This window comes from Cyprinus carpio, chromosome A3, assembly GCF_018340385.1.
Source record: "Cyprinus carpio isolate SPL01 chromosome A3, ASM1834038v1, whole genome shotgun sequence".
In the NCBI taxonomy this organism is placed as follows: Eukaryota; Metazoa; Chordata; class Actinopteri; order Cypriniformes; family Cyprinidae; genus Cyprinus; species Cyprinus carpio.
This window is the reverse complement of record NC_056574.1, coordinates 37385597-37410969: the sequence shown is the minus strand read 5'-3', so window position 1 is coordinate 37410969 and position 25373 is coordinate 37385597. Positions and strand designations below refer to the sequence as shown.

Here is a 25373-nt window from a genome sequence, read left to right as displayed (position 1 = left end):
ATACTGGCCAAGCAGTGGCACTGCAAACTTCTGCACGCTATAAGCCACTGATATCTTTCAGTAATTTTATGACTTGAAGATGGCAGCACCAGGGGTCTCTCTGAAGGCATACCTAAGAATGCTTGATGCAAGGACAGTGCGCTTCGGAAGAGTGAGTGTTCATTTTACAAAAAAACATAGTTACATGCATTCAATTTATCAACATTTATGTTGAGTTACAACACAACCTGCACAAATATTATATCCGTAATTTTGTTTGTGTTAAGACTGGCAAGATATCACCAGACACATTTTACAAAAGCTTCTCGGAATGGGTAGCTTTAAAATATGAAGTAAAAAAGCTGTGCATGAAGCAGTTCTTCAATTGCCCCGCCTGCAATCCAGAGATGCTTGCAGTATCAGTGGATGGTAATTACAAGCTTTATCGCTTCAAATCAAATTCACGGTACATTACATTGTGAATGACATGTCAGTTAACCAGTAGATTGTATGAACAGCACATGTAAAATAGAGAGATTATATAATGAAAACAAAATCATCTGTTTTTCAGCACTCCAGAGCCAGGACACTTTGATGTTTTTATCCAAAATGACGAGGAGGTAGCCAAGTTTGTTCAATACATCTACACACAAACAAAACATTTAAGTTCAAATATTAGTTTTTTGTCTCATTGCCGACGTTAATTGCTGGCACTACATTGTTCATTAATATTTGCTGTTAACTAACACTGTAACATCACTGGCAGTATTGTAGCCAGATGTAGCCTGTAAATTTTTTCCTTATTTGGCTAAGGTGGTTCAGCAGTGTCCTGAGCTCGGGAATCTGCTGTCCATGCACCCCTTTCTTTCAATTATGCATGCCAAGGCACACTCTAGGAAATGTGAGGTACATTTCAGTTTTACTGACTAATTTAGTACGTGTACAATAGTTCATTTATAAACAACTTCTAATGTATTAACTTATTAGATCAAATGGGGAGGCGCGTTCCAGGACAGTGCGGGTTCAACTATCGGAGAAGAGGTGGAACAGGTAAACAGTTTCCTGTCCAGGGCAGCCATCACCACTAAGTACATGTCTAAAGCAGGTATGTGGGAGTGGCTAGATATGTGTGTGTCTGTGTACTGTTCATAAGTACAATGGAATAGTTTCTTTTCAGAAAAAAAGCTGGAAAGATGATCTGTAATCTGCTTTTCTTGAAATCAGGACAAAAAAAGACATGCTTACCCTCTTAGCTTTAGGGTGGAATGAAAGGAAGTTGGAAAACCTGAGTCACACTTTAAGCCAGAGATACTTAAAGGTTAATTTTTCAACAATTTTATTATCATAATGAACTCAAACAACATTCATAGAAATGGGATTGATTGATTGTTTTTGTAGTAGTAGTAGTTGTTGTTGTTGTTGTTTTTACTAATATTAGACAGTAAGGATACTCAAAGAACATCAGGACAGCCTGAATGCTGCAAAAAAGGAGCTTGGCATTGATGATGACACTGTGCAGCTGTGGGTGGCTGATGTGCAGAAGTGGGCAGAGGGTAAGATTGCCTATTTAAAAACTTTCAAGTCAAGTCACCTTTATTTATGTAGCGCTTTAAACAAAAAGATTGCGTCAAAGCAACTGAACAACATTAATTAGGAAGACAGTGTGTCAATAATGCAAAATGACAGTTAAAGGCAGTTCATCATTGAATTCAATGATGTCAGATTGTGCAGAAGAATCATCTGTTTCCTGTGGTCTTGTCCCAGTGGTCGTCTGAGACAAGGTCTTTCCAGGGGATCGGTCTGTGGGGCTCTAGTTGTCCTGGTCTCCGCTGTCTTTCAAGGCTGTAGAGGTCCTTTCTAGGTGCTGATCCACCATCTGGGGTGGATACGTACTGGATCCGGGTGACTGCAGTGACCCTATGACTTGGATACAGACTGGATCTAGTGGCTATGGTGACCTCGGAATAAGAGAGAAACAGACTAATATTAGCGTAGGTGGCATTCTTCTAATTATGTAGAAAGTACATCGGGTGTTATGGGAAGTGTTCCCGGTTCCGGTTTACCTAATTAATGCAGCCTAAAAACCCTTTCACGGATTTGGATATTAGAAGTGTATTAGTGTGCTATGTGTAAGCCAGGTTAAAGAGATGGGCCTTTAATCTAGATTTAAACTGCAAGAGTGTGTCTGCCTCCCGAACCATTTTAGGTAGGTTATTCCAGAGTTTGGGCGCTAAATAGGAAAAGGAACTGCCGCCCACGGTTGACTTTTGTATCCTAGGTATTATCAAATTGCCAGAGTTTTGAGAACGGAGCAGACGTGAAGGACTATAATGTAACAAGAGCTCATCCAAATACTGAGATGCTAAACCATTCAGGGCTTTATAAGTAATAAGCAAGATTTTAAAATCTATACGATGTTTGATAGGTAGCCAGTGCAGTGTTGACAGAACCCGGGCTAATATGGTCATACTTCCTGGTTCTAGTAAGAATTCTAGCTGCTGCATTTTGGACTAACTGGAGTTTGTTTACTAAGTGTGCAGAACAACCACCCAATAAAGCATTACAATAATCTAACCTTGAGGTCATAAACACATGGATTAACATTTCTGCATTTGACATTGAGAGTATAGGCCGTAATTTAGATGTATTTTTGAGATGGAAAAATGCAGTTTTACAAATGCTAGAAACGTGGCTTTCTAAGGAAAGGTTGCTATCAAATAGCAGACCGAGGTTCCTAACTGATGACGAAGAATTGACAGAGCAACCATCAAGTCTTAGTGTTCTAGGTTATTACATGCAGAGCTTTTAGGTCCTATAATTAACACCTCTGTTTTTTCAGAATTTAGCAGTAAGAAATTACTCGTAATCCGGTTTTTTATATCAACTATGCATTCCGTTAGTTTTTCAAATTATTCGGTAGTTTTTCCGTTAGTTTATACAAGTTATTCCAAGATGGCGGCGTATCCACACGCAGCGCTTCTCTCTGTCCCGACAGAACGTTGTTTTCGTGTTTTTTGTCTTGTGAGTCGCAGTGTTTTTGTACGTCGTCATCGCGTCTACCTGTCTTTAAGCGCGCATACAGTCGTGAGTTTCTGCTGGATGTCGGCAGAACCACATTTTTAGAGTTAAACTCCGCGCACGCAGAACAGCTGCGAGATCTCTGACTGCTCCGGAGGCCTACATCATCACCGACCTCCACTGGCTAACGTACGCTCTTTGGACAATAAACTGGACTTCATCCGATTACTACATTCAACTCAAAGGACTGTAAGAGACTGTTGTGTCTTTGTGTTCATGGAAACATGGCTTAGCAACAGCATTCCGGACTGCGCCATTCAGCTCGACCAGCTGACGTGCTATTGAGCGGACAGAGCTCTCGTCGCGGGAGGAAAAAACCGCGGCGGCGGGCTTTGTGTTTACATCAGTGATGCATGGTGCTGCAACGCTGTTGTGATTTGCAAACACTGCTCACCCCTGGTGGAGTTTATGATTATTAAGTGCCGGCCATTCTATCTGCCGAGGGAATATACTGCCATACTGCTCGATTCGGTTTACATTACCCCGAACAACAGCAACAGGAACGATGCACTAAATGAACTGCACCAGCACATCAGTGAGCAGCAGACAGCACACCCTGATGCTTTTCTTATCATAGCTGGGGATTTCAACCATGCTGACTTAAAGAGTGTGTTTCCAAAAATACACCAACACATTAATTTTCCAACAAGAGGTGAAAACATTTTAGACTTTGTTTATACCACACAGAGAGGAGCTTACAAAGCCATCCCCCTCCCCCACCTTGGTGCCTCAGACCACATCACTGTCATGCTAATGCCTGCATACAGACCGCTCATTAAAGTCGCCAAACCAGTTTAGAAACAGATTCAAGTGTGGCCGGAAGGGTCGTCAGACGCTCTTCAAGACTGCTTTGATACAACTGACTGGAATATGTTTAACCCTCTGGAGTCTAAGGGTATTTTTGGGGCCTGGAGAAATTTTGTCATGCCCTGACATTTGTGCTTTTTTCAGTTTCTTATAAATATCTAAATGGCTAAAGTCTAATCTCACTGTAATCAGCACAAACTGGGCTATAATAATATGTGAGCAGCATGTATGTACATGATTGTGTTTTTGAGAAAAAAAAATGTTATGCGTGGTTAGTGAAAAACTAAAAATGTTAAATCACTTGTATAAGGCACTAAAACACATACAGAACATTGGTTCCTGGGACTTTTGAGAACTGGAGCTTGTAGCCTAGAATTTTTCTTTCTAAATTATGTGAAAATCATCTTGTTTACTCACTTACAGAAAACAATATATTGATTTAAATTTTCTAATACACTTTTTGTTGGTAAAAGTCATATGCGAGTAGGCTCAACTATCATGAATTCACACCTGAGAAGACAAAGGCCTGCATAGTGAGCTGCATAATGAGCCATTCAGTCAGCTGTGTCACTGAGAGGGATGAGTTACAAGAAAGAATGTGAGGACAAAATAAATGTATATAATTTTGTTTGTAGTTTATTTACAATATATTTAATTATCCCACAACATAATTTAATATTCACTTGTGATTGCAATTAAACAGTTTATTAGGAACAATCAAAGCTGACTTTCAAACTGAATTTTTTGCATCATTACTCCAGTCAAACAATCCTTCAGAGATCATTTTAACAATCTTATTTTCTACAAAAAAAAATTATTGTTATTATTATCATCATCATTATTATTATTATTATTATTATTATTAATGTTGAAAAGAGCTGAGAATATTTTTTTCAGGTTTTTTAGGGGGGATAAATTGAAAGATTCAGCATTGTTTGTTACATTTGTTACAGTTACATTTATTGGTACATTTATATTATTTACATCAAGCTTTTGAATGGTATAGTAGTATATATTGTTATTGAAACTTCATAATATTTCACTTGATTATACATTTAGTCAGGAATTATAGTTTGGAAAAAGTCTTTGGACTAGTCAAATGTTTACACGTTATGTGAAAACTAGTACAAGTATATAAATAAATAAAAAGAGACTTACTCATGTTTATGATCTCTGCTGAATAAAGTGCTTCATTCTTTTTTTTTCTGAGGAAATCCAAATCTCAAATCCTCAACCACATCACATCTTTTTGGGGTGAGTTATGTCTTATTCCTCTCATCGCGAAGCAAACAGTAAAATAAAAAAATCTTGAAGAACAATCTCGCTGCGTTGTCTTCTGTTGTGTGGGCGTATTCAAGCCGCGCGCTTCGGTGAAACATTATCATCTCAAAAGCGCATTCAGCGCGGGGGCGTGGTCGCATTAGAAGATAATGAAGGGAGACGTGAAAAACGGACATTGCGTTGTTTTCATTTGGATTACTTTATCACAGAATATTTGTTTTCGGCAGCACTTGTTTAGTTTAAAAGTAGACATGTCAGGCTTTCTATAGATATATCTCTCATGTCTCTTCGTTGAGTATTCACTGAGTTACAGTTCATTTTAATGACGCGTTTGTAAATGAAGATAAGCGCAGACAAAGGCTGCAGACAGCAATCCTTGTTTGTTATCTTTATTTTATAAGTGCACAAAGTTTTGTTGTTATTATGTCTGTACTGTATACAAAAAAAGTAGACCCTTTACAGATTCAATTGATGCATTGCTCTTATCTGTACGATCAAAACTGAAAGTGTAATTTGAGTTCTTTTCGTGGTTATCAGGAGAAAATACCCCAAAATGCGTATACGTGTTAATCGACTTCAGAGGGTTAAGCAGGCTGCCACTTACAGTAACACCACTGACCTCCAGGAGTACTGAGAGACTGTCACTGCCTACATCAACAAGTGCATTGAGGATGTAACAGTCACAAAAACCATCACTGTCCGGGCCAACCAGAAGCTGTGGATGACAGGTTCATGGTTCATGTTTATAACAGTAATCTTGGGGTGCAGACTCATTAAAAATAATGTAATCATCAGGTTTTAGCCAGATTTCTGTCAAACAGAGTGCATCTAGATTATGATCAGTGATCATATTATTTACAAAATGTGCTTTCGTAGAAGGGGACCTGATATTCAATAAGCCAAGCGTTATCATTTGTTTATACGTATTGCATCTGTTTTTTATTTATTGAACCTCAATTAAATTGTTGCTCTTAAATTGGTTTGGACGTTTTTTGTATTTTCTAGCCTGGGGAACAGACACAGTCTCTATAGTGTGATATCTAGGTGAAAGAGTCGCTATGTGCTGAGAATTAACTGACTTCTGTGACATGAGGCGGCTAGCAGATGGTCGGTTTAGCCAGTCTGTCTGCTTCCTGACCTGGGACCCAGTTAGTCAAGTACAAACTCTAAAACTATGTCACCCAGTTGCCCTGCCGCAGAGGCGCTGTTACCTGAACCGAACAATGTACAGGACTCCCTGAGCTAGATGCATCCAAAGCTGTATCTAGAGCCCTCACATTCTTACTGTCCTCAATTAAAGTTTGGATGCGTGTCTCTAATTCTGAAATCTTCTCTGTCAGCCTAACTATTTCCCTGCATTTATCACATGTGGAATTGAACTGCTGGTTTAGTCTGGTCAGAGGAGAACTGGCCCCCCAACTGAGCCTGGTTTCTCCCAAGGTTTTTTTCTCCATTCTGTCACTGATGGAGTTTTGGTTCCTTGCCGCTGTCGCCTCTGGCTTGCTTAGTTGGGGACACTTCATTTACAGCGATATCGTTGACTTGATTGCAAAATTATTGCACAGATACTATTTAAACTGAACTGAGCTGCATGATGACATCACTGAATTCAATGATGAACTGCCTTTAACTGTCATTTTGCATTATTGACACTGTTTTCCTAATTATTGTTGTTCAGTTGCTTTGACGCAATCTTTTTTGTTTAAAGCGCTATATAAATAAAGATGACTTGACTTGACTTGACTTGACATGTGAATCCCTCCTCACCGACAGAGATAGATAAACTATACATGTGGCAAGCAGTGCAAATAACAATAGCAGGAGAAGCCATTACTCACCGTGCTTGATGAAATCATGAAATCTTTCATCATAGAACCCTGCACATTGACAACTAATTATGCTAAATTTCAGCATTGTAGCACACACTGTATATCAATGTGCTTATCAACATTCCTGGAGTTGCATTGCTGAACCAACTGCAACAATGTGTTTGTTGTATTATTTCATTGATTATTGCTCACCTTCTAAAGTGGGCAATGTGTGTTGAAAATTACTTGCTTAGTTAAATTACTTGCTACTTGATAAATTGAAGGAGAAATATGGCCGATTCTTACATGGATCTTGATCGCTAGATGTCCCTGAGTACTGTCAATAGGGGAAGAAAAAAAACTACCAAAATCGATGCTGCCGAACTGGAATAGCTGCAGCTAATGGCCAGTACCATTGGAACCATGGGCCAGTACCAGTGAGCTACAATGCTAGGTCTGGGGGCATCACCTAAACATGCCTTTTTGCTTCTTAACAGACTCGAAATGTCATTAAAACGTCTGTGCAACATGAATAGGGCCCTTACGTAACAAAACAGTGTGTTTTTAACACATTAATTGTGGAGTCTGTTAAGAGGCAAAAAGGCACGTTTAGATGATTCCCCCAGTCCTAGCATTGTAGCTTACTGGGAGCACTGGCCATTAGCTACAGCTTCTCAAGTTCAATAGCACCGATTTTGGTCGTGTATTTCCTATCAACAGATGGTGACATCTAGCGATCAAAGATCCATGTAGAAATCGGCCAGATTTCTCCTTTAAATTACTTGCTAATTGTATTTGAGTGATTGGAATTTCATGCATATACTGAGTAATATAATTCTAATTTAGAAACTGATCAAAGTGATGGTGTCACGCTGTCTAGTCTCTGTTTCCCTGGGTGTCCACTAGTGGGATCACTTCCCCTTAGACACTTCACCGTAGGCACTAGAATTCCTCTAGTCTGGTCCTGTCTTCACAGTAATTGCACTCCTGTTAATTGCACCAGGTGCAGGCAATTTATTGTCATTAGCCTCCCTATATATTCCTGTCTTTTCCTGTTGTTTATGGAGTCCTTACCTTTCGTGTATGCAGCATTCTCGTCATCCGGGATTCCCCTTCGTCTTCTCGTATTCTGAGTTTCTCCTTAATCTTCTCGTCCTCCGAGTTCCCGTTCCTTTCTTTTCCAGTTCCCTCCTTTTTTTCCTTTGTTTGTTTTTTTTTGGACTGATTATTTGGTTTTGACCCTGGCTTGTTTGATAACGATTTTGGATTACCCTTATTGGAATAAATACCTGCAACTGAATCTCTCGCTCTCCCTGTGCCTCTCTGGTACACGAATAGTCACAGAAGGACTCCAACTAAACAGAGATCCAGCGGTATGTCCATTCATATTTCCTCCCCAGTCACCGAGCGGGTGAGGAATGGGTTCGAGGGTACTCGCCTGGTCGTGTTTCGTGGGACCAGGGGAGGTCGCTCAGGAGTGAGTGGTCGAGAGGAGGTCCGGCATCACTCTCCAATATGGCCCCCCGTTGACCTTGAGTTCGGAGGGGAGCTGCCGTCTCTCCATTGTGGACGGAGAGGGGAAAGGAGGCGCAAGTCTGCCGAGCCAGCGCCGCTGCACAAGATGGCCGCTAGTCCAGTGCCGCTGCACTAGATGGCCGCCAGCCCAGCGCCGCTGCGCAGAATGACTGCCGACCCAGCACCATTGCACAGGATGGCCGCCAATCCAGCACCACGAGGCAAGATGGAAGCCAGCCCAACACCACAGCACAAGATGGCCGCCAGCTCAGCGCCACGAGGCAAGATGGACGCCAGGTCAGCGCCTCAGCACAAGATGGCCGCCAGCCCAGAGCCACTGCGCAGAATGGCCGCCGGCCCAGCACCACTGCCCATGATGGCCGCAGGTCCAGCGCCACTGCACAAGATGGCCGTCAGCCCAGCGCCACTGCACAAGATGGCGTTGGGGACGGTGGAGTTGTGGGAGTTGGTGGTCTGCCTGGAGTTTCAGCACAAGGTGGTCACCGGCCCAGCGCCACGGTGCAAGATGACTGCCAGCTCAGCGCCAACGCCCAAGATGGGCGCTGAGGCGTTTTTGGATTATTTCTCCATGCTGTCTAAGATCCTAGAGATTCCCAGGAGTGTTCACGTCATGTCTGCTGAGCCAGCACCACAGTACAAGATGGCCACCAACCCAGCGCCACTGCACAAGGTGGCCGCCAGCCCGGAGCCACTGCAGAGGATGGCAGCTACAGTGGGCTTTCCTGAGTTGAGTCAGGTGCCCGTTGACCCTCCAGAGTCGAGTCAGGTGCCCGTTGACCCTCCAGAGTCGAGTCAGGTGCCCGTGGACCCTCCAGAGTCGAGTCAGGTGCCCGTTGACCCTCCAGAGTCGAGTCAGGTGCCCGTGGACCCTCCGGAGTCAGGGTTAGTCACCGTCGACCTTCCGGAGTCAGGGTTAGTCACCATCGACCTTCCGGAGTCAGGGTTAGTCACCATCGACCTTTCAGAGTCAAGTCAAGTCACTGGTGATCTTCGAGGACCGAGTCAAGTCACCGGTGATCTTCAAGGACAGAGTCAAGTCACCGGGGTTCTTTATGGGAGAATTCAAGTCACCAGTGATCTTCATGAACAAAGGCAAGTCAACAGTGATCTTCATGAACAAAGGCAAGTCACAAGTGATCTTCATGAACAAAGGCAAGTCACCACTGATCTTCATGAACAAAGGCAAGTCACCACTGATCTTCATGAACAAAGGCAAGTCACCACTGATCTTCATGAACAAAGGCAAGTCACCACTGATCTTCATGAACAAATGCAAGTCACCAATGATCTTCATGAGCAGAGACAAGTCAGCATCGATCTTCTGGAATCCAGTATAAACACCATGGGATTACCAGAGTCTCGTCACTCCTCTGTGGAACTACCAGAGCCTCTCCACGTCTCTGATGAACTACCAGAACCGTTCCACGTCTCTGCTGAACTACCAGAGTCTCTCCTCGCCTCTGCGGAACTTCAAGAGACTCGTCATGTCTCAGTAGATCTCTCTGAGCACCCGACTGTTCCTGTTGTGGCCACGGAGACTACCCTTAACATGTTCATGTTCTATGTTTCAGACTTGTCCAACCAGACTTGTCCTCCTGTTGGTCCGGCCGCACGGATGTGGTGGTCTTCTGCTCCGCCCTGGGGGCTTTCTGCCTCGACCACAAGGGAGTGGTGGTCGTCTGCTCCGCCCTGGGGGGCGTCTGTTTCGACCACATGGACGTGGTGGTCTTCTGTTCCGCCCTGGGGGGCTTCCGCCCTGACCACACGGTTGTAGTGGTCTTCTGCTCCGCCCTGGGGGGCGTCCATCCTGACCAGACGGTTGTGGTGGTCTTCTGCTCTGCCATGGGGGGCGTCTGGTTCGGCCGCACAGTTGTGGTGGTCTTCTGCTCCGCCCTGGGGGTCTTCTGTTTCGACCACACGGACGTGGTGGTCTTCTGCTCCGCCCTGGGGGGGGTTTCCGCCCTGACCACATGGTTGTGGTGGTCTTCTGCTCCGCCCTGGGGGGCGTCACGTGATGTCCTTCTTGGACTTGTGTTTTTGTGTTTATTTTTTGTTGTTTTTTTTTGGTCTGTGTCTTTCTTTCTGTTTCCTCCTATGGACCTGGCCCTCCGTCCCTCCCCCTGATCCTCCTGCCGGTCCACCTCCCTCCTGGGTTTCTTGTCTGTGTCTTTCGTTCCGTTTCCCTCTAAGGACCTGGCCCTCCGTCCCTCCCCCTGATCATCCGCCGGTCCACCACCCTCCTGGACTCCTTGTTTTGTGTTGCACTTCTCTTGTCTCTGTTTCCCCATTTTACCTGGTTGTCTTGTCTCTGTTTCCCCATTCTACCTGATCCTCTTGTCTCTGTTTTACCATTTTATCTGTTTCCCTGGGTGTCCACTAGTGGGATCACTTCCCCTTAGACACTTCACCGTAGGCACTAGAATTCCTCTAGTCTGGTCCTGTCTTCACAGTAATTGCACTCCTGTTAATTGCACCAGGTGCAGGCAATTTATTGTCATTAGCCTCCCTATATATTCCTGTCTTTTCCTGTTGTTTGTATGGAGTCCTTACCCTTCGTGTATGCAGCATTCTCGTCATCGGAGATTCCCCTTCGTCTTCTCGTATTCTGAGTTTCTCCTTAATCTTCTCGTCCTCCGCGTTCCCGTTCCTTTCTTTTCCAGTTCCCTCCTTTGTTTCCTTTGTTTGTTTTGTTTCGGACTGATTATTTGGTTTTGACCCTGGCTTGTTTGATAACGATTTTGGATTACCCTTATTGGAATAAATACCTGCAATTGGATCTCTCGCTCTCCCTGTGTCTCTCTGGTACACGAATCGTCACAGATGGTAGCCTTGGTGCAATACAGGCACGGATAGAGGAGCTGGCTGTCCTCGTCAAAGTACGCAGCCTAAACCTTTACAAACAAACAGGTATTTCAGAGTTACATACACCTATATTTAGGTTCTTATTAATTCTACTCAATTCCAATGTTTCAGTTCTTAACCATACACACTGTGACCCTTTAGAAAATGTCCATTGTACCTATGCAGCTAATGGAGCCTTGTCCCGACAGTTTATCTATAGCAATAAGCATGAAATCTGAATCAACTATAAGAAATTAATACTCTGTGACATTTTTTTTTTCAGATAGCAACAAGAGGCGACATAAGATACGAAGAGTCATTTTAAATGACAAACGCCTGGCAGCAGGTGTTGCCGAGTGCAATCATCTGGCTGAACCGTCTGGACAAATTGTGTCACGTGGCCTTGGCAAAATGAAAGTAAGTTCTTTTTTTTTTCTCTCTTTTTTTTAATAGAAAAACATTAACGTTCTGTCTCATTATGCAATATTGGTTTCTATCAGGGTTTCCATGCTCATGTAAACTTTATACCTATGTCGCAGAAATGTCAAAATCCAATCTTGATATTGTCTATCTAGACATCAATCACATTGCACAGGGATCCCTTGAATAGTAGATGTAATATCTCAATGGGACTCTCCTGGAAAAATTAATGATAAATAAAAACATGTTCTATACATAAAAACTCCACTTTCACCTTTTGCAGACCTTCACACCAAAAGGATGGTGCAACGCCTGAAGGAGGAAGAAGTAATCCTCTGTAAGGAAATGCTGCAACACTGGACAGCACTAAAGACACAATACTTGACACTGGGAGCCCTTTCTTCAAACTGTAAGCACATCTATGTCTGTGTCACTGTTTATTTGGTTAGAAGTGTCTGCAATATTTTACTACACTTTCACCTTAAATACAGTTTTGCTGGAGTGAGTATGTTTGGTGTAGATCCCCATTTCCGTGATTACAGCAATTAGCCTTTCGCCGGCCCCTCCCCAAAAATGGCCATTGTCCAATCACACATCATAGTAACCGTTACTATGTGAGCAGGTCCAACAAACATTGACTCCAAGCAAGATGGTGAAGCGGTGCGCCCACGGCGTATGTAAATCGGACACTAGATACCCCGAGAGATTGTCTGGAGGAGTTGTGTTCTTTCCATTCCCAAAGCCGAAAACACAACGTGAGCGGTGCCTACAATGGATAAAACAGTGTGGACGGCCCCACTCCCAGTTAAATGCGTTGAACATTACGAAGCATAAATACGTCTGCTCAAAGGTAAGGCTAACAGCTAACTAGTTACCGTGTTGTCTAGATCTACTAACTAGAGGCAAGAACACAAATTGGACAAAAGTTATGATTACCATGGATATCATTGCCAGAATGTTAACATACTCTCTAAGATAAGTTTAACGAGCCCTTTAGCTTTAGCCAACATTAGTTAACATGTTAGCTAATGCTAGCTACATTAGCTGCTGTTGTGTTGGGTCTTTGAGCTCCCCAACTTTATTTTTCGTCAGTTTACAACAAAGTCGAACATAGCGCCCCAACAAGCAACTTTAAATAATTTTGTTTTTATCTTTCATGTAGCATTTTATGAACAGAAAACATTCCCCTGAGTTCCCCAATCCCGTAAATGCTGTGCAAGGGCCTAACCCAGCTAAGGAGAAGCTTGGAGGCTGACGAAAGTCGCCCAAAAAATGGTAGGCCAATTTATAAATATGTATGTTGATTAGCACTAATAGTAGTAGTGCTTATCAACATGTTACATTTATATGTTACTGTAAATAAGTTAAAGGGTGATGATGCTCATGTACAAAACGTGTGTGCAGACGCAGAATCTGTGTGCAGGATGCCTCCTCCGGTTCCATCTCCACTACTGATGCAGGAGAGAGTCAACAACATGCTGTTGAAAGTGGTGAGTGGAATGCATTTTTCACATTACTGCTGGCGTAAATGTATTTACTGTATTGTTTTCCATTCTCAGTTTAACTTTTGCCAAAAGTAACTCAGTAGTGTAACTCAGTAAAAAAAATGAACAGTAATATGTAATCCAAATATAAATAAGTGAAAGTGAAAGAGAAATGAGTGAAATGAGTAATATAGAAGTGAAATGAGTAATATAGAATATATTACAATGTTAAAGTAACTTGCTCAACACTGCGAACCAAACTAAAGAACAAAATAAGAATCATTGGCACATAATATAGTAGTTAAAGAAGAATGCATCAAGCTTGCACTTCATTTGTTCCCATTTTGCAACATCAAAGTGTATTCTCTCTAGGTGGTAGTCGTCTTCACATTTAACAAAGAAATCACACCAGGACATACCTGAGAGACCAAGCTGCCCCATTATTTGATAATGATGGGCATAACACTCTTTTATAGCTGCCATCAGCCTGCTTGCAAAGGTAGGGACACTCTGTGAAGCTATTCTTGGAAGGACACTTTATTTCTAAAAGCCCATAGTTTGAGCTTTCACTCCCTCTCTCGATCACCTTACGGTCAGGTGACGTGCCAAGGTGTGGGGCATTGGGATTTACAACAAAACCACATGGATACACTAGATGACCTGTGATCTTGGTGTAATGTATCGCTGCTATAGGCTCTTGTTCTGTGCCTCTTTTCATGGCCTTAGTTTGAACTACCTTAGTTTGAACTATCACCTTGGTCAAAACACCGCTCTTCTGTTCCGATCAAAACATTAAACAGGTTCTCCCCACTCAGTGAAGCACCCACTGAGAAACCTGATCAAAGTGCTCTAGTTATTGGCGATTCTATTGTACGGAACGTGAAAATAGAGACACCAGCCACCATAGTCCAATGTTTACCGGGAGTCAGAGCGCCTGACATCTTAGCAAATTTAAAAGTGCTGGCTAATGCTAAACTTAAATACAGTAAGATTGTTATTCACGCCAGTGCTAATGATGTTCGACTTCGCCAGTCGGAGATCACTAAAAATAACATTAAAGAGGTGTGTGAACTTGCAAGCATGACCTGACCTGTTGAAAAGAGATGGTCTTCATCCCTCCTGGGGTGGTGCCGCTCTTCTCTCTAGAAATATGGCACATAGTCTTAGAGTTTGTACTTGACTAACTGGGGCCCAGTTCAGGAAGCAGACAGACTGGCTAAACCGACCATCTGCTAGCCGCCTCACGTCACAGAAGTCAGTTAATTCTCAGCACATAGAGACTTTTTCACCTAGATATCACACTATAGATACTGTGTCTGTTCCCCGAACTAGAAAATACAAAAAAACATCCAAACCAATTTAAGAGCAACAATTTAATTGAGGTTCAACAAATAAAATTATTTTTTTTATTATTTTTGTAAATAATATGATCACTGATCATAATCTAGATGCACTCTGTTTGAAAGAAACCTGGCTAAAACCTGATAGTTACATTATTTTAAATGAGTCTACACCCCAAGATTACGGTTATAAACATGAGCCACATCCAAAAGGTAAAGGGGAGGTGTTGCTTCAATTTATAACAATGTTTTCAGGATTTCTCAGAGGGCAGCCTTCAAGTATAACTCGTTTGAAGTATTGGTGCTTCATATAACATTATCCAGAGAAACAAATGTTAATGATAAATCCTCTGTGATGTTTGTACTGGCTACTGTATACAGGCCACCAGGGCACCATACAGACTTTATTAAAGAGTTTGCTGATTTTACATCCGAGTTAGTGCTGGCTGCAGATAAAGGTTTAATTGTTGGTGATTTTAATATCCATGTTGATAATGAAAAAGATGCATTGGGATCAGCATTTATAGACATTCTGAACTCTATTGGGGTTAGACAACACATCTCAGGACCTACTCATTATCGAAATCATACTCTAGATTTAATAATGTCACATGGAATTGACGTTGATGGTGTTGAAATTAGACAGCCAAGCGATGATATCCCAGATCATTATTTAGTTTTGTGCAAACTTCTTATAGCTAAAACTGTAAATTCTACTTCTTGTTACAAGTATGGTAGAACCATCACTTCTACCACAAAAGACTGCTTTGTAAGTAATCTTCCTGATGTATCCCAATTCCTCAGCATATCCAAAACCTCAGAACAACTTGATGTTGTAACATAAACTATGGACTCTCTCTTTTCTAGCATTTTAAATAGAGTTGCTCCTTTACGCTTAAGGAAGGTTAAGGAAAACAGTCTGACACCGTGGTATAATGAGCACACTCACACCCTAAAGAGAGCAGCCCGGAAAATGGAGCGCAGCTGGAGGAAAACAAAATTAGAGGTATTTCATATTGCTTGGAGGGAAAGTAACCTTTCCTACAGAAAAGCATTAAAAACTGCTAGATCTGATTACTTTTCTTCTCTTTTAGAAGAAAACAAACATAACCCCAGGTATTTATTCAATACAGTGGCTAAATTAACGAAAAATAAAGCATCAACAAGTGTTGACATTTCCCAACATCACAGCAGTAATGACTTTATGAACTATTTTACTTCTAAAATCAATACTATTAGAGATAAAATTGTAACCATGCAGCCGTCAGCTACAGTATCATATCAGACAGTGCACTATAGATCCCCTGAGGAACAGTTCCATTCATTCTCTACTATAGGAGAGTAAGAATTGTATAAAATTGTTAAATCATCTAAACCAACAACATGTATGTTAGACCCTATTCCATCTAAGCTCCTAAAAGAGGTGCTTCCAGAAGTCTTATATCCTCTTCTGACTATTATTAATTCCTAATTGTTATTAGGATATGTCACCAAAACCTTCAAACTGGCTGTTATTAAGCCTCTCATCAAAAAAAACACAACTTGACCCCAAATAACTAGTTAATTATAGTAAGATCTCGAATCTCCCTTTTCTGTCCAAGATACTAGAAAAGGTAGTATCCTCACAATTATATTCCTTCTTAGAGAAAAAATGGCATCTGTGAGGATTTCCAGTCAGGATTTAGACCGTATCATAGTACTGAGACTGCTCTCCTTAGAGTTACAAATGACCTGCTCTTATCATCTGATCGTGGTTGTATCTCTCTATTAGTGCTATTGGATCTTAGTGCTGCGTTCGACACTATTGACCACACCATTCTTTTGCATAGACTAGAACACTTTGTTGGCATTAATGGAAGTGCATTAGCATGGTTAATTCATCAATTCGTAGCAGTGAATGAAGAGGTATCATATTGATCACAAGTGCAGTATGGAGTACCTCAAGGCTCAATACTAGGGCTGTTACTCTTCAAGCTTTACATGTTACCCTTGGGAAATATCATCAGGAAACACGGTGTTATCTTTCACTGTTATGCTGATGATATTCAACTCTATATTTCTTCGCAGCCTGGCGAAACATACCAATTTGAAAAACTAACGGAATGCATAGTCGATATAAAAAAACTGGATGACGAGTAATTTCTTACTGCTAAATTCTGAAAAAAACAGAGGTGTTAATTATAGGACCTAAAAGCTCTGCATGTAATAACCTAGAACGCTGTCTAAGACTTGATGGCTGCTCTTTCAATTCTTCGTCATCAGTTAGGAACCTAGGTGTGCTATTTGATAGCAATCTTTCCTAAGAAAGCCACGTTTCTAGCATTTGTAAAATTGCATTTTTCCATCTCAAAAATATATCTAAATTACGGCCTATGCTCTCAATGTCAAATGCAGAAATGTTAATCCATGCGTTTATGACCTCAAGGTTAGACTATTGTAATGCTTTATTGGGTGGTTGTTCTGCATGCTTAGTAAACAAACTCCAGTTAGCACAAAATGCAGCAGCTAGAGTTCTTACTAGAACCAGGAAGTATGATCATATTAGCCCGGTTCTGTCATCACTGCACTGGCTCCCTATCAAACATTGTATAGATTTTAAAATCTTGCTTATTACTTATAAAGCCCTGAATGGTTAAGCACCTCAGTATTTGAACAAGCTCTTGTTACATTATAGTCCTCCACATCCGCTCCGTTTTCAAAACTCTGGCAATTTGATAATACCTAGAATATCAAAGTCAACTGCGGAGGGCAGATCCTTTTCCTATTTAGCACCCAAACTCTGGAATAACCTACCTAACATTGTTCGGGAGGCAGACACACTCTTGCAGTTTAAATCTAGATTAAAGACCCATCTCTTTAACCTGGCTTACACATAGCACACTAATATGGTTCTAATATCCAAATCCATTAAAGGATTTTTAGGCTGCATTAATTAGGTAAACCGAAACCGGGAACACTTCCCATAACACCCAATGTACTTGCTACATCATTAGAAGTATGGCATCTACGCTAATATTAGCTAATAAGAACTCTAATAAGAACTCTAGCTGCTGCATTTTGGACTAACTGGAGTTTGTTTACTAAGCGTGCAGAACAACCACCCAACAGAGCATTACAAGGTTAGACTATTGTAATGCTCTATTGGGTGGTTGTTCTGCACGCTTAGTAAACAAACTCCAGTTAGTCCAAAATGCAGCAGCTGGAGTTCTTACTAGAACCAGGAAGTATGATCATATTAGCCCGGTCCTGTCAACACTGCACTGGCTCCCTATCAAACATCGTATAGATTTTAAAATCTTGCTTATTACTTATAAAGCCCTGAATGGTTTAGCACCTCAGTATTTGAACGAGCTCTTGTTACATTATAGTCCTCCACGTCCGCTCCGTTCTCAAAAACTCCTGAAATTTGATAATACCTAGAATATCAAAGTCAACTGCGGGCGGCAGATCCTTTTCCTATTTAGCGCCCAAACTCTGGAATAACCTACCTAACATTGTTCGGGAGGCAGACACACTCTTGCAGTTTAAATCTAGATTAAAGACCCATCTCTTTAACCTGGCTTACACATAACATACTAATACACTTCTAATATCCAAATCCGTTAAAGGATTTTTAGGCTGCATTAATTGGGTAAACCGGAACCGGGAACACTTCCCATAACACCCGATGTACTTGCTACATTGTTAGAAGAATGGCATCTAAGCTCATATTAGTCTGTTTCTCTCTTATTCCGAGGTCACCGTGGCCACCAGATCCAGTCTGTATCCAAGTCAGATGGTCACTGCAGTCACCCGGATCCAGGACATATCCAGCCCAGATGGTGGATCCGCACCTAGAAAGGACCTCTACAGCCCTGAAAGACAGCGGAGACCAGGACTAGAGCCCCAGAGACAGATCCCCTGTAAAGACCTTGTCTCAGACGACCACCGGGACAAGACCACAGGAACAGATGATTCTTCTGCACAACCTGACTTTGCTGCAGCCTGGAATTGAACTGCTGGTTTCGTCTGGTCAGAGGAGAACTGGCCCCCCAACTGAGCCTGGTTTCTCCCAAGGTTTTTTTCTCCATTCTCTCACTGATGGAGTTTTGGTTCCTTGCCGCTGTCGCCTCTGGCTTGCTTAGTTGGGGACACTTCATTTACAGCGATATCGTTGACTTGATTGCAAATTATTGCACAGATACCATTTAAACTGAACTGAGCTGCATGATGACATCACTGAATTCAATGATGAACTGCCTTTAACTGTCATTTTGTATTATTGACACACCGTTTTCCTAATTAATGTTGTTCAGTTGCTTTGACGCAATCTTTTTTGTTTAAAGCGCTATATAAATAAAGATGACTTGACTTGACTTGACTTGACTTTCTCTCTTATTCCGAGGTCACCATAGCCACCAGATCCAGTCTGTATCCAAGTCAGAGGGTCACTGCAGTCACCCGGATCCAGTACGTATCCAGCCCAGATGGTGGATCAGCAACTAGAAAGGACCTCTACAGCCCTGAAAGACAGCGGATACCAGGACAACTAGAGCCCCAGAGACCGATCCCCTGTAAAGACCTTGTCTCAGACGACCACTGGGACAAGACCACAGGAAACAGATGATTCTTCTGCACAATCTGACTTTGCTGCAGCCTGGAATTAAACTGCTGGTTTCGTCTGGTCAGAGGAGAACTGGCCCCCTGACTGAGCCTGGTTTCTCCCAAGGTTTTTTCTCCATTCTGTCATCGATGGAGTTTTGGTTGCTTGCCGCTGTTGCCTCTGGCTTGCTTAGTTGGGGACACTTCATTTCCAGCAATATAGTTGACTAGATTGCAAATTATTGCACAGATACGATTTAAACTGAACTGAGCTGCATGAAGAGATCACTGAATTCAATGATGAACTGCCTTTTACTGTCATTTTGCATTATTGACACACTGTTTTCCTAATGTTGTTCAGTTGCTTTGACGCATTCTTTTTTGTTTAAAGCGCTATATAAATACAGGTGACTTGACTTGAACTGATCCTGCACTCTTTAAACTTTTAGCTAGTTTTTCATGGTCAGCTATCCTAGAGCAGATTCTTTGTGATTCGGCCAGACCTTGCGTTAAACCATAAGTTGTTTGTGCTCTGTTCTCTGGTCTCCTGTTCCAGAGCTATAGAATCAGGCAAAGAAATGCTCAGTTCTGTGTAACGATGCATGGCACTTTCATTCAGCACTGTGCAGAAGCCGGTAGGTTGGGATGGCAGGGGAAAGTTGGGCAGGTATTCTGGTTGTCTAACTGTATCTGCTCCAGGGTCAACACAAGGCTCTCCAATTTGACTAACCAGTGGCAGCTGTATAAGGTGAGAACAATAAATTATAATCATTAATGTGCAAACATATTTTTCTTTACAGAGAGTCCTGAGCACCCTCCACTTCCTGGATGCCAGCTGGAAAGGGAGTGTGAGGAGGAGCAGTCCTGTCAGAGCACTGAGAAGGAGAAGGAATTGGAAGCAGAAAACAACAACATTAAATTGCAATTGTCTTTACAAGAAACTGAATTAAAAAACCTTAAAGCACAAATTGGCCCATTTAAAAAGAACACTCTAACACCTGAATTTCTTCAAAGCAGTGAAATCCACAAGATGTTGGAATACAGTACAGGGTTTACATATGAACGATTCAGTCGACTGTGCACAATATTTGACATTCCAAATGATCCACACACCACTCAAATAAATGTACCCCTAAACTACAAGCACAATGATTGGCAAATAGCAGAGATGCCCCTCCATACCCAGTTGCTGTTTGTTTTAATGAAACTCTGCAAAAACAAAGACTTAAAAAACCTTGCCTTCAGATTTAATATAAACATGCAAGCAGCAAGTAATATTTTCAATTCTTGGATTCATTATATGTTTGATGTATTAGGTGAATTACCAATTTGGCCTCACAGAGACATCATAACACAAAACATGCCAGAAACTTACAAAGTAGACTACCTGACCACATATGCAATATTAGACTGCACAGAGCTAAAAATGGAAAGGCCAACATCACTGGTGCTGCAAAGCCAGAGCTATTCAAACTACAAAAGTACAAACGCTAAAATCACTAGTTGCCTGTGACCCCTGTGGTGCTGTGATTTTTTCATCTGCCCTGTTTACAGGAGCAATGTCAGACAAGGAGCTAGTCAGGCAGTTTGGCATCCTTCCGCTACTAGAGAAACTTATAGACAGTGGCTATTTGCATAGAGGGGATGGCATTATGGCTGATAAGGGCTTTTTAATCGAGGAAGAGATGCAGGCACTTGGACTGAAGTTAAACCTGCCACCGTTTTCAAGGTCTAAGAGGCAAATGCCAGCTGGTGATGTGCTGGTGACAAAGTGTCAGGCAAAATTCCTAATACACGGTTAGGGATTATAAATCACATCTAGTATGTGGTGAGCATGCTTTCAAACTTCCAGCCACACATACTAAAGTAAGAGTCAGTCAGGGACAATAGTAGCAAAGCATGAAAACAAAGTATTGCTACATCATATATCTTAAACTGTTTTAACTGTTATTTTTACTGCTTTTTGTAAGCCTGCAATAGTAAAGTCCTATAAACAGATTTCTGGATACTATGTAGTTCAATCCTTGTTTAATGTGTTTTTGTGTCTGTGTATAATATGTCAGGCCAATGATTTTTTTTTTTTTTTACATTGTAAAACCATTTAATATTGTAACTGCATGATTTTACTGAAATCCCAATAAACCTGTGATGGAAAATCTTTTCTACAACAGTAAGTAATGCTACTATTGATTCTGACTGGTTTGTTTACATCTTTGATTGTTCATCTTACCTGGTGGCTTAGACCGCACCCCAATGCATATTTCCTGCCTTCAATTTCTACCTCTGGTGCAATTTCATCAGCTATGTAGCTTATGGGTGCATCAGTCATCTCCCTCAGTAGACCATGTACTGCTGTCCCTAACACCATGCTGGTGAGTATTGTCATGTGACAGTACATAGAAATATATTCAGAACAGTGTGATGGTACATAATAGTGTTGATGTAAAATACATGGAAAGTTGGGGGGGGCGTACTTATTATGAACGTAACTGGACATGATGGGTTTCCGCTTGCGGTTGACTTTGGCCTTAGCTGCCACCACACTACTCACAGGTTGTCCAGTAATATTTTTACCCCTGGCTTTGTGCCACTGCTGGGGCTGGCTTCTGGAGGAGATGTCATCACTTCTGGCACGGCACAGGTCCAGTGTGTGCATCAGGTCCATAATATGAGAGCAAAACCCTGGTGAACTAAATTAAGAAGAATTACACAAAGTTTTATATCCATTGTTGAACATAATTCACAACCAGGAAATACCTTTGGCTTAGTTAAAGGTGCATAACAGATAATATAACAAAATAAAATGGATATCTGAATGCCTTATATTTTGTTTTATTTCATTTTATCATTTTATCTGTTATGCACCTTTTAAGCCAAAGCAATTTTCTATTTGTGAATTCTGTTCATTAACAATGGAAATAAAACATTCTGATTCCGATTCTCAAAACGACTATTCTCAAAACAACAGAGAAATGTTAGTTAGCTTTGAATGGCTTTGACGCACATGTAGGTTTAGCTAGCTAACATACCCTTGTATTTGAACAAAATAGCTAGACAATCCTCGATCTGGAGGATATCGCGGAGGTATTGCTCCAAAAAAGGTCACTGACACGCATGGGTATACCTCTTCCTGTCATGGCAATCTGTCACGCTGGTCTTGTTTGACCATTTGTTTGTCGGACATAGCAACAGTAACTAAGGGGGGCGGGGCTCGGCGAAAGGCTAATTAACTAGGCAGTCTGGAATGCATGTGCACACTAACAAATGTTATTGACTTCATTATTGATTTATCGTTATGTTTTTGCATCCTCTCTTGTTGACTTCTCTGAGGATGCACAAAAAGGACTGCAGTGTCTGGTTCATCAGAGGCTCAGCAAACTGAAAGCAGAAATGCTTTTAGTTAACAGCCATTACAAAACTATCCTGAATGATAACTCACACCTGGAGATGGAGTTGGAAGAAGAAGACATAGAACTTGATGCTATAGACTCTGATTTCAGCTGTTCTGATGAGGACTCTGACTGAATGTCATCTGCCATCAAACATGCTTCAATTACTGTGTTGTTGTTGTGGTGGCGGGTGTTGTGGTTGTTGACGTGTTGATGGATGTGGTTGCTGTAGTTGAGATTGTTGTTGTATTATGGTGCTTGTGCCCTTGGGTTCTGCAACTTTGCATGGGGTTTTGTTGTGTACAATATTGAAAGGGTTTCTATGGCTTTGGATCGAGGTGTCATAGAAAATCAATAATCAATGTGTGTTAATGTGTTAAATAATCGAGATGTCAAACCTCAAACATAGCTAATTCCTCATCTGTCCATAAAAGATTGTGTCCATAATACAGACAGTCAAATGTTGTGTGTAAGTTATGTATTTACAAGTTGCATGATATGGGTGTCAGACAGCTTCATATGTTTCCAGTCTTATCTTAGGTGTGTTTATTTTTTTATTATTATTATTTTTTATTTGACATTGCCCTCCACCTCCCACTTACAGGTATGTCCCCCCTCACACACACACACCCCCACCTCCCACATACAGGTATGTCCCCCCCCCCAACACACTCACACACATGTAATTTAGCAATTAGTACTACTTTGTAATTGTTGTACCACATTGATGGTGTCGATGAAGACACATTGTGGCCTGTAACCTGATTATCTACTCTTTTAATTTATTTTCAGACTTTGTATTTATATATTTGTTATGTATTATCATACATGTCATATGTCATTGTGATCCTTCCTTCTGATCCTTTTTGTAACATTCAAGATCTTCTGGAATGACAATAAAGCATTTTTTTTTCTTTTCGTCTTCTGTTTATTGAGTATCATACAGGGAGGGAGGGAGGGAGGGAGGGAGCGAGGGGCAAGCAATAAAGCATCTTTGATCTTTGATCTCACTGATTTCTTTATAAGCAGATAATTACTTGACGATAGACAAGTGTCATTAACCTTTGTTGGTCTTTATGTTCTCCACATTAACTAACTGAATCCATTTATCCCATATGTAGGCCTCTGTGCTGATGGTCTGAAATAACTGACATGGCCCCTATAAGTCTTTTGTCACCTATTAACCAAAGCTTAGCAAATTTTGAAATCAAATTAAAATTAAAAAAGAACTCATTGACGGTCTTAGTCTGCATGTACATCTGTTTCTAGGGTAGGACCTACCATTTTGCACAAGATGCCCATTTCAGCTTGACTTCCTCTTTTTCCTGAAAATATATGAAACAAGGAAAATATTACTTTAAACATAATTGCAAGAGTACAACATGCATAACATGCAAGTGGGCAGAATTAAGCAACTTTCTCTCAGTGAGAGAGAAGCTTTGCAGCTTATGTGGGCTTGCTTTCTCTTCATTTGCCCAGAAGCACTAACTCAGCATTAGTGTTCACCCAAGATGTACACAGACAAGGCTGTTCACTGAAGCTTTTTGATAGGTTTGATTTGAAAGTTATTCTAACACTCTTTCTGCATTGCAAATAACATTTCATTTTATAAGTCAGAAACATCTTTCATGTTGGCAAATTTTGCTCTTAACACTGAATTAAGCAACTTTCTCTAACTGAGAGAGAAGCTTTGCTGCATATGTGGACTTTCTTTTCATTTGCCCAGAAGCATTAACTCAGTGTTCATAATAAGTGTCCACAGAAGCTGTAAACTGACAAGGCTGATCATTGACACTCTAACAAATCTTTCTCTGTATAGAACACTATTTAAGTTTTAATGTGTTTTTATGGATTTAAAATTACATTTTTTTTCATTGGTGTGATAAATTGTTTTTTTTTGCATGTTTTGTATTTAAGAATACCCTTAGCAACTTTCTCTCACTGACAGAGGAACTTTGCAGTATATGTCGACTTGCTTTCTTTTCATTTGCCCAGAAGTATTAACTCAGTATTATTGATTACAGAATCTGTAAACTGACAAGGCTGTTCATTGACACTCTAACAAAATTTCTGTGTATAGAACTTCTAACACATTTAAAACTGTCTTTCTGCATTGCAAAATACATTTCATTTCATGAGTCAGAAACATCTTTAATGTTGGCAAGTTTTACTCTTAACACTGAATGTACCAACTTTCTCTCACTGAGACAGAAGCTTTGCAGCTTATGTGGGCTTGCGTTCTATTCATTTGCCCTGAAGCACCAACTCAGCTTAAGTGTTCACAGAAGTTGTAAACTGACAAGGCAGTTCACTGAAGCTCTAATATAAGTTTCAATGCAAAGAACTTCTAAATCATTAAAAACTGTCTTTCTGCACTGAAAATAATATTTAATTTCATGAGTCAGAAACATCTTTCATGTTGGCAAGTTTTACTGTTAACACTGAATATAGCGACTTTCTCTCACTGAGACAGAAGCTTTGCAGCTTATGTGGGCCTGCGTTGTCTTAATTTGCCCAGAAGCACTAACTCAGCATAAGTGTTCAAAGAAGATGCAAACTGACAAGGCAGTTCACTGAAGCTCTAACAAAACTTTCAATGCAGAGAACTTCTAACACATTAAAAACGGTCTTGCTGCATTACAAATAACATTTTATTTAATGAGTCAGAAACATATTTCATGTAGGCAAGTTTGGCTCTTAACATTGAATTAAGCAACTTTCTCTCACTGAGAGAGAATCATTGCAGCATAGGTGGACTTGATTTCTTTTCATATGGCCAGAAGCACTAAATCAGCATAAGTGTTCACAGAAGATGCAAACAGACAAGGC

At 41.1% G+C, this 25373-nt stretch overlaps 1 protein-coding gene across 1 annotated transcript; it reads left to right on the top strand.

Annotated features, from left to right (window-relative positions):
• The first annotated feature begins 8961 nt into the window (after positions 1-8961).
• LOC109068430 (SWI/SNF chromatin-remodeling complex subunit SNF5-like) lies at positions 8962-13669 on the top strand. Its single transcript, XM_042731931.1, has 6 exons — positions 8962-11396; positions 11614-11747; positions 12034-12159; positions 12373-12600; positions 12913-13025; positions 13155-13669. Exon 1 carries the CDS (start codon positions 8995-8997, stop codon positions 10261-10263), a length of 1269 nt encoding a protein of 422 aa, XP_042587865.1. The 5' UTR covers positions 8962-8994; the 3' UTR covers positions 10264-11396; positions 11614-11747; positions 12034-12159; positions 12373-12600; positions 12913-13025; positions 13155-13669.
• The last annotated feature ends 11704 nt before the right edge of the window (positions 13670-25373 follow it).